Source organism: Alosa pseudoharengus, unplaced genomic scaffold (assembly GCF_046254945.1).
Source record: "Alosa pseudoharengus isolate Yale_2024_CS ecotype anadromous, Long Island Sound unplaced genomic scaffold, YU_APseudo_1.1 YU_APseudo_1.1_scf_3, whole genome shotgun sequence".
In the NCBI taxonomy this organism is placed as follows: domain Eukaryota; kingdom Metazoa; phylum Chordata; class Actinopteri; order Clupeiformes; family Clupeidae; genus Alosa; species Alosa pseudoharengus.
This window is the reverse complement of record NW_027468718.1, coordinates 30,885,981-30,896,500: the sequence shown is the minus strand read 5'-3', so window position 1 is coordinate 30,896,500 and position 10,520 is coordinate 30,885,981. Positions and strand designations below refer to the sequence as shown.

Below are 10,520 nucleotides of genomic sequence, written 5' to 3'. Positions count from 1 at the left end.
AAGCCTACTTGATGTAGTCACTCAAATGACACGAGGTGTGATTAAGAAAACAAAACAAAAAAGTGGCTGTATTATGATATGTGGTCTGTTAAACAACAACTAGGCTGTACTTATTTTTGAAGTCAGACGTTGAGAGAAGAACAGTGCATTTTGCCAATGCTGGTGGTGATTGTTTTTTATTTATTTATTTTCAATCGAATGTATTTTATCTGTTATGTTCCGTGCTACATTCTCATCTTATCTCGGTGAAATTCCTAATGTTGTACCGATGGAATACGAGAGGTTTGATCATTTTGCGTAGAGTTGGCTATAACATTTGGGCAATACGGTGTAGGCTAATTGATCAGGTTAAGAAAATGAAAATGAATGTGAACATGTAGGCTATCGAGTAAAGGGTCACAAAGAGGGACATTTCAGTAACAAGCTTGTGTAGTTTTTTTCTTGTTATAGCCTATGTGAGCAAAAGTTGTAAATGACGATTGGAGGCGATATTTATGAATTCTGGTTTAACCTAATGAGACATTTTGCTACTAGTCAGAGCATCATGCGGAGGAGAGGGGGAGGGTTGGACAGCTGTTCCACAAACACCCGGTACTATAGGTCAGAATGATGCGCTAACGGCAGCCACGTGTCAGTGCGTGCGCTTAGTAGTAGGCAGGCTGCTGCGTAGGTAGCTTGGTGGTTATCCGAAGACCCCCACTCTGCGACTGCAAGACAAACGATTATTATTATTTTATCCTCAGTCTCCTCAGACGCAAGGACTCGAGTCAAACTGGAGCAGACAATAGCGTACCCAGAGTGGACCGGCACAGAGAGGCAGCCCCCTCCGTGGACCGATGAACTTGCGGAGATGTCCCGACATATTTACACCCGCCACGGGATAGGTGATGGAGTCCAGAAGCCTATGTTTCAGGTAGGTACACGAATTGCACACGGACACAGACGGTAATCCACCGAGGTGCTCTGCACGAAATGCTTTTGCCAGAGGACAATGGAATGAGACATTTTATACCTGCTATGATTTTCTTTCTCATGCTTTCCCGTTATCAGCGCTGAAGTGCATTTGGAAAATTGTCATAAGTCACCTGTAAACTGCCAGTATTATACAGTGACATTATTACACTTTTATTTATTTATTAGTTTATTTTCTGCACTTCGCACAGTTAGACTGTTTTTCAAGTAGCCTACACCCTGCGCATTTGATGAAATTGTATGCAAGATAGCTTACAGTGTGGCCACAGTCTAAAACATCGACTTCATCACCTTACAATACACCTAAAAGAGTCATGAATAACCTGCGCGCTGTAAAAATGTATGTGCTTCACTCATTTGTGTAAATGACTATATAGAATCATTAGTAAGCTACTGCTATTCTCTTCTAAATCAAAAGTAAAGAAAAGGGCTGACCCAATTAGTTAGTCCCTGTTTTGTAATCTGAGTTGGTGACTTCCTTGTTGTTTCCCATGGGTACTTGACTTGTTGTGGATGTACTGTAGGTGTTTCATTAATTTAATAATTGTAAAGGGCAGTCTGAATACTTGAAAATATGCAACAGCAGGGGGGAAACAATGATCAGCAAACTGCAATGCGGCCATCTGTCTCTCTGTTCGCCTGAGGCTAAACACAGTGCCCCTCTTGGACCAGAGGGGCTGAGAGAGGGCACGGTGGCACTGGGATGTTATGGGATGTCAGGCTGCGTTCAGATGATGATGTGCAGTGGCGTACTGTATCCCTCACACTGAGCTCTCTGCCAGTTTAACTTAGTCAGCGGCCCAGTTAAAGGACTTCTCCCCACAGACTGCTGCAGCTGGACAACGGACATTCACATGCAGGTTTACAGTAGTAGTAACAGTAGCCTTTAGTCAGTGTTATGCTATCATGACAACATGTGTTGATTGGACCATGTTTTATTTTATTACTTGCATCATTCATTTGACATGTTGGTACTCTCTACCAAGCAACTTACAAACAAGATAAAGTATGCTCCAGGCAGCCTCACAGGAGCTTAGGAATGTAATGACAATGCTCAGTTATTTATACCAGAGTGAAATAATTTGACATTCATCAATGCATGACCTGGATATGTGAGCCATTATAAACTGTAACATTCCAACCATTTACTGCCCTAAATGTAATTATAGACTGTCAATATACATTATATAACACCAAATAATTCCCAGTCAATATACAATATACATTACTGTCAATATACATTATATAACACCAAATTATTCCCAAATAATTCCACAGGCAGCTGTGTTGTCCATGTGGAGCTACAGATGTAAATTGCACACACTGTACAATGCAGGATGCATCTATGCTCACAGCCGACCACGGCTCCTATTTTTGGCGGAGGGGCTGGTGTGTGTGTGAGGAGGGGGGGGGGGGGTTGAAGGTGCCCTTGTCCTGTCAGCAAGAAAGAGGGGGGGAGAATTGGAGTGATTTATGTCCCGTGGTTCCTCTGCAGGTAAACCGAGGGACCTACTCTCGCCGCAGCCGCCTGAAGAGGTCCGACGGCAGCACCACCTCCACTAGCTTCATCCTCCGACAGGTAAAATAGCCATGTTACACAAACACTAAGAACCTCATCCTCCGGCAGGTGAAACAGCCATGTTGCACAAACACTAAGAACTTCATCTTTTCATAGGCTACACAGGAGAGATGTTAAATTCTTAGTGCTATAGGTAGGTGTTACATTCCTAGTGCTATAGGTAGGAGATTTCACACAGCAGCCAATCAACAAGCATGAACATTCTAACATTTCAATTCTATTTGCTTGTGTCAGAAGTTTTTAGTACATCGAGTACATGTGGGTGTTGTGCTGAAGAGTTCACGTAGTGTTATTTCTCAAAGTCTTACATAAAAAAGTTCCATGCTCAAATTAACCTTCTGTACCAGTACATCTCACCAGCCATTAAAAAGGCTCGACAGTGGTCTTCCAAGAACAAGAATAATCCGACCTCTAGTTCCTCTCAAAGAGCTGTTTAAAGGAGAGGCCGTTTCGTCTCACAAATGCCACTGAAAATGTTCAGGCAAATGCATAATACCAGGCACTGAAGTGTTAGACTGATAATTGGAGAAAACATTTTGTATGGAGGAGTCGCTTTGAATCACTGTGTGGACCTCTCCACATAACATTAGCAGAAATCAGCACCATAATAATAGCAAGATGGGGGCTGGGGTAAGAAGGAGAGAGGCGGGGGGGGAGGGGGGGCTGGGGGCTCGATTGCCTTGATTTGCGTCGATGAGGGACATCAGTGGACTGCACTCTCGCCGGCTGCCTCAGATCCGGCGCTGGCCATGCATAATTGATAAAGTGCACGCAGCCCTAGCTGCTGCCAGGAGCAAAGACTCCATCCAGTACGGTGACAAATACTAATGTTTCCGCCTTATGAAATCATTATCATCATCAGTTTCCCGGCTTCAGAGACCACTCGGTTACCGGACACCCCAAAACAAACAAATAAGTTGCCATGGCTTACCAAGGTGTAATCCTAGGTTTTGTTGTGGTTGTCGGTTACTATAGCTTTCCATACGATTCAAGGCACATACCAGCCCATAGTGGTGCAGGCTGATATAGAAATGTGGATTTTGTCACTATGGTGGATACCCCCCCTGCAAATGCAGCACCCTCCATCCCCTAGATTCAGAGCAGCCTACTTGGGTAATGCCCCATGCTTTCTTCCCCTGTGAATATTAAAGTCAGCGTTTAACTTTTAGCCGTCTTATGCTTGTGACATGGCTGTCAGTGAGGATAATAGCTCACAGTCAGCAGAGACACCTCCTGCTGTTTGCTGGTTATATTGGGCTCTCAGTTGGAAATAGCAGAGTAATGAGCCCCACAGCAGTACAGGGGTTCAGCACTGAAGGTGATGTTAATGAATGTATAGTGGTCAGTGAATACACTAGAACTGATGATGATGTTGGGAAACAAGAGCATCAGTGGGACTACAGCTCAGTATGCTGTCCAGGTTGTGAAATGAAATATACATCAAATGCCTTAAATATACAACATCGGACACAAACACAGCTGAAGCGATTAAAAAATAAATAAAAGTGTAAGTATAAGTATATATACTCTTTTGATCCTGTGTGGGAAATTTGGTCTCTGCATTTATCCCAATCCGTGAATCACACTCAGCACTCAGCAGTGAGGTGAAGCACACACTAATCTCGGTGCAGTGAGCTGCCTGCAACAACAGCGGCGCTCGGGGAGCAGTGAGGGGTTAGGTGTCTTGCTCAAGGGCACTTCAGCCGGAACTACTGGTCAGGGTTCGAACCGGCAACCCTCCGGTTACAAGTCCGAAGTCCAGTAGGCCACGGCTGAGTTGCTCAGATTGATGAAATAAGGTTGTGATAACAAAACAAAATGGTTTTGCTTTATTTATTTATTTACCACCCCTCCTTATCACAGTGTTAACCCATCCTATTCAATCAAAATGAGACCAGTCAGTGATCATGTCAGACAAAATGGATGGGCTTCAGCCTGCTGCCTCAGCGGCTCCTTGTCCCTCCAGAATGGTGCCGAACTGGAAACTTACAGCAATGTCCATTTCGCTAGTGTCCAGTGGTGACCGCTAGACAGTTGGCGTGTATTAATTGCCTGAGCTTGTGCGGTCACTGTTTCAGAACAGACTCTCATTTTGGGTTAGCCGAGCTGAAAAGTGACTTGCCGCTTTATGCCACTAGAATGAATAGTTTAAAAAAATTTGTTGTGTTCAACAATGCTGGTCCTCTTACTCTAACGGCACTGATTATCAACAGCTGATTTACATGGTTAATCCCTTGATGTAGGTCATAGTGCCACACTGGTGCTGAAGACGAGGCACAAAATCCTCTCCAGTGGTCCAACAGATTGCTCTTTGCCACCATTAATTATGTCAGTAAAAGGCATGCTGGTCTGTTGGAGGAATGACTCTGAGGTGGTGCATTCATAACCAGCCACTCACTCATCTGTTGAAGTAAAATATCTGTAATGCCAAAATCACTTCTCAGAAAGTTTAAATTGTCATTTAGATTAGATTACATTAAACTTTATTGTCATTGTGCAGAGTACAAGTACAAAGCCAACGAAATGCATGAGCTCTATATTTTAGTGTATTGCACTTCTACAGTAAATTTTACTGCCAGAATCTTATTAAAATCATGTAAATAAATGAGCGTTATGTCAATGGTGTAGTCTAGTTAGCTGTAGCAGGTATACTGTGATCAACCCCAAATGTTAATACTTATCCTTGCCTATTTTAAGTGGGTATATTGAGATGGTGAGTGTACTGCAGTGGGTATACTGCGTGAGTGTACTGAAGTGGGTATACTGCGTAGTCCTGCGTATCACAGACTACACCACTGCCTTATGTTATGTTGGTTGGATATTCCCTTTCCCCTCACTTTTCCAGGTCTAGTTGTTTCTGTCATTGATTAGTGATCTAATTGATTCGTTCACATATATTGATCTACAGCTGAGAAAGACTCCTGAGTCAGACAAAGAGAGAGAGGCTGCAGGCTGTGGAGGTTGTTAACAGCAACATAAATACAGTATCTCTCTTTCCTGGGGTTTTGTCTGTCCTAAGGCATGTTACGTAAAAGCATGTTGCACTTGCTAGAAAATGTGCAAAGCTTGCAAACCGAGCAGTAAATGTTTGTTCCGCTGTTTAGTGCTGCCCATCTCAAGTGAGGTATAATATCTGTCTCTTCCTTCCTACTTTAATCATTGATACGTCAGGAAAGACAAGTAATCGAGGAGTTGGTCATGCATAAAACCTTGAGATAGTGCTCTAGTGCTCTCTGCTGCCTGTGCTATGATACTGTTTAAATATGGGCTTAACAACATTAGCATTGCATTAGAATTTGTGATCACCTGATGGTTTCAACCATTTCAACCTGAGCTGAGCAATTAACTGTAATTATAGGATACTCCACCAATCCTTAGGGCATACATCTTGAATGATGGACTTAGGCAGATATAGCAGTTGCTGTGAGATTTTAAAAACAGACGAAATGTGTTTGATTCCTGTTCTCATAGTTTGTCTGGGCATCATAATATTACATATTATGGTGGATTTCCACCAATTCCTTGGACATGTCTTTCCTTGGATACAAAATTGCACCTGTGACTGAGACAAGGTTGTATCCTGCATTTGCCCGCAGAGGGCGCTAGTGGGACAATATATACATGTTTTTGTGTTTTTCTCTGTGCAAATGTGGTCATATGAGTAATAGTTCATTTTTGGTATTTCATATTTTTATTCTTTCTTTGAAGTTAATTGTGTACAGAATCAGCTGTGATGACCAAATGTTTGCCCTTGTGCACAAACATACATGGATTGGTGATGGAAACACAATATCCCTTCATATTGTGGTGCTGTTTTACCCATTTCTTTGGTTAAAGATGTAGCTAACAGACCTGTGAATGTGAGGACTCACCTCTCTTCATCTACATCCATTCTCTTGTCTCTTCTTCTTGTTCTCTCTCCATCGCTCTCTGTCTCTGGCGGGTCTAGAGAAAGGAGGAGGTTTGTTTTATGGCCAGGCTCAGGGAGCTCAGCTCTCGGAGAAGTAATGGTACATCCCAGCTCCATTGTGTCCAAGCTTCAGCAGCAGGTCAATAATCCCAGGACACGCTCGTATTTATGTTTCATTGTTTTCTCATTCACATGGGCCTGAAGACTCATGTGTACATGATGGGTTCAGGCTAGAGGTAGGATGACATATCTTGAATTTCCCCTGGGGATCAATAAAGTATCTATCTATCTATCTATTTTTCTATCTATCTATCAATCTATCTATCTCTGTGTGTTTGTGTGTGTGTGTGTGTTTGTGTTGGAGGGAGGAAGGGAGTCTGCTTTTATGGTTGAGCTTGTGAAACATATGATTGTCTTTGAAAGGAAGTTTTGGCCATGTCCTAATACAGTACATCTACATACAGTATGCCTGCACATGATGCTCTGTTTGCTGCAGGCTAAATGTGAGCAAGAGCTGGAGATCATATTTGGATTAGACAAAATCAAAACACAAATTCACCTGAATGCCTGAAATACAGACCAATCCTACATATGATGGTGTAGAGAAGAAATGTGTTGGTAATAAAATGATTCAGGACCCGCCTCCCTCCCCTCCTCCGCCCATTCACAGCCGAGGAGATGCTACCCTCTCTCAGCCAGCCAATCAGCAGTGGCGCATCACCGCCCCTGTCATGGGCAGCCTTTGACTGAGGAAGGATTCTCTCCTGCTCCGTATTTGGAGGCAGCTGATGAGGCGCCACGAGCAGAGCAGCAGCAGCAGCCGCATCTGGAGAGAGACGCGCACAGACAACACCGCCGTCGCCGCCGTGCCATGTGAACGGTCAGAGCACTCCAGACTGGGCAACAGGCAGGCGCAGCGCAGCAGCCAAACGGCAACACCACGAATCTGAAGATAAAAACCTGCCCATTTTTGGTTGATTGTTTTGTTTGTTTGTTTGTTTTTATACACACCCCCCACCCATCCCCTGTTCTTTGTGTTCCGCTTTGCCTTCTGCTCTTGGAGGGGTGTCCCTGTGGTGAAGGTGGTGGGAAGGGGGTTGGTCAGCAGGGACTGACTCCTCTCACTTTGCTACGGCAGCATTCCCATCCTCCACCCATCTTTATTGATTCCTGAAGAGACGCCTTTTGGGAATATCAAACCTCCATGTACGAAAATTTGTACCTGCATGGATTTGAAGACTCGGAGGGGGTGAGTGGAAGCGGCTTGTCTTGGGTGGATGACAGTTATATCATTATTGGCTGTTGTGGGGGTTTTGTTAGGTCGTTTTATGTTATTTAAGATGCGACTTTATGAAATGTGATGAAATCCTAGAGCAGGTCAACAGACATATGTACATACAGACTCCAGAGTTGAGTAGAGATTGTGATTGTACTCAGGGGCTTTGACTGGTATAGTGGTAGAAAGAGAGAGGGAGGGAGGGAGGGAGGGAGGCAGAGATGGCAAGAGTGAGTGTGTGTGTGTGTGTGTGTGTGTGTGTGTGTGTGTGTGTGTGTGTGTGTGTGTGTGTGTGTGTGTGTATGTCTGTTTGCGCACAGGCATGTTGAAGTATATCACTGTCACCCACACCAAGTTCCCTATCCCTCTCTCCAGCCTTCCGTTTGTCTCTCCAGTGCACTCGCTACCTCTCTCCCTCCGCTCCAAGCTGAGTTCCCGAGGCATCGGGGGAGGAGAGCTGGCTCCTGTATCTCACCCTGTTGTTGTGAGCGCAGGCTGTTGGCTCTGTTTGTTTATTATCCTGTTGGTGACGATGCGTGCGGCTGTGTACTTGGTGGAGACGGTGGTGGTGTTTGGTGTGGTGGTGGTCTTTTTTCGCAGTGCCTGCCCCTTTTGAAAGGCTGTATTTAGCTTAATGTATCATTATGTAGCTCTCTCTTATGTGGAATGGAAAAGGGAGTTGTGTCGTTTTAAAGGGACAATGCACATGTGCCACCTCTTGCTCATGCGGAATAATGCAGGCTTGATCAACCAGGAGGAGTCAGTGCTGTATTATCCACATCCAGTGCTTTCTCCAGGTTTCAGAAGACCTCAGATGTTTTCTGGTTCTGACGAACCACTGAGGCAGCCCTGAAATCCGATGCCTTCTAGGCCTAATGACACACTTCGGGCAGGCTGGTCTCTCCTCTCTGGTGGCGTTGAGTAGCCCGCTGTTGTATTGATGTATATTGTTTCCTATTGATGGCTATCGGGGCGAGAGTTTTGTGTAGGATCAGCGGAGGAAGAGAGAGTGCTTACAGAGCCAATTAGATGGCATGGCTGCAGAAAGACTGGCGCTGAAGAGGCTTACCTCCTCATCTCCAATGAGCCTTTCTTAGGTCAAAATGTACTTCTGTGATCAGGTGGTGTTATTACATCATTTAAGACAGTGTTTTTCAACCTTTTTTGTGCCACGGCACACTTTTGACATTTAAAATGTCCCACAGCACACTAACATCCTGTGTGAAGAGAAAATAAACATACCATAGTCTAAAATTTCAAATAATACACAGATATGGCCTTATTATGGCTTCTACGCAAGACCTGCTCAATAAAACAAGCGCCCTCTGTTTCATTTGTAGGTGACTATATCTAATTTAATTGTTGTTATGAACTGGATATGTGATGATTCTGTGAATACTGGATATGGGGCCCCGTTGTACAATGCCTGCATACCACAAACAGTGCAATCATACAATCAATGAGAGCATGTGGTTATAAATTCTTTATGAAACAGTTGCTTTTCTGGACCAGTGAGTGACATTTGGGTAATTTTCTGCGGCACACCTGATGATCTCTCACGGCACACTAGTGTGCCCCGGCACAGTGGTTGAAAAACACTGATTTAAGAGACAGAAAAAACTGGAAAAAAATCACTCAGCACACGTGCTAGAAATATTCGTTTATTTTAACAGCAGACTGATGGTAGGGAATTTGATTATGATGATGAGAAGTAAGTTTTGTATTATTAATAATTTTGGTTTACTCTGTATGCAATGAAGTGAGAAAACAATATGCTTGTTAGAATAATTCTGGTTTGTTGCTTTCCCTAAAACGTCTCTGACCTCTTCACATTCCTGTGTGGACTTATCGGCTGTCGCTGGCAGTGGACCTCTGGTTGTATTTCTGGAGACCATTTCTTCACATAGACCAACTCAGATAGACCTACTCAAAAACCAGAGAAGAAATTGAGAAATCTGAAAGAATTTGATGAAGTATTCGAAGATGTAACGATGGAATATACACGGTTTAACCCCCCCAGTTTTCATTTATCCTTAGTTCCAGTGCAGTCAGGCTCTTTATTTTGCCACCAGGACACTTTCAAAGAAAGAACTGCCCGCACTGAAAGCAGCGTCTCCATTGTGAGTCATCTACTGCTTTCTTCAAAGCCCAGAGATGGAAGTCTATTTAAGGGAGTGTCAGGTGTACACTGCCTTTTTTGTCTCTTCCCAGCTTAGTTTGGCAAAGACACTTGTCCTGCATACCCACCAGGAGGACTGCTCACTGATAAGGGATGGAACACACTACAGATATTCATCTCACTTCATAATTTGTGCCACATGCCATATATGAGAAACTGTCTTACGATGGATTGTTATAATTAGAAGAGATGTTGTTACTTTGAGATAAATTAACCCGCTTCAGTGTCACACAACCATAAACATTTCCTCTCTCCCACCTTTTTAATAATCAGTTAGTTGATGCATGAGCTAAGTATATGGGACCATTCATAATGTGGTTCCAGCGTTTATTGTTCTGTGGCAAGTCTCTTTCTACTCATTCCAACAGATCTTTGAGCCTAGGCCTGTGTGAAAATGTGTTCATGAGTTCCAAGTAATTTAAGCACCCTTTAAACGTCTCATTGCAACACATTTGTAGGTATCAAGTGGTGTAACACATACATTGGGTTATTTTGTGGTATGTCTACCCCAACAATGTTATCAAAACAATGCAGGTGGTCAAAAGTGGAACTATTTTTTATATACAACCCATTTTCAGATTTAGATAAAGATTTAGTGTTATAA

The 10,520-nt window shown here is 43.5% G+C and overlaps 1 protein-coding gene across 1 annotated transcript in view; it reads left to right on the top strand.

The window, feature by feature from the left end:
• The first annotated feature begins 803 nt into the window (after positions 1-803).
• Positions 804-10,520, top strand: part of cacnb4a (calcium channel, voltage-dependent, beta 4a subunit) — a 30,354-nt gene continuing 20,637 nt past the window's right edge. Inside the window, exons 1-2 of the mRNA XM_076264016.1 lie at positions 804-913; positions 2,468-2,551. Coding sequence (XP_076120131.1) covers positions 851-913; positions 2,468-2,551 — 147 coding nt within the window. The 5' untranslated portion in view covers positions 804-850. The remainder of the gene's footprint in view (positions 914-2,467; positions 2,552-10,520) is intronic.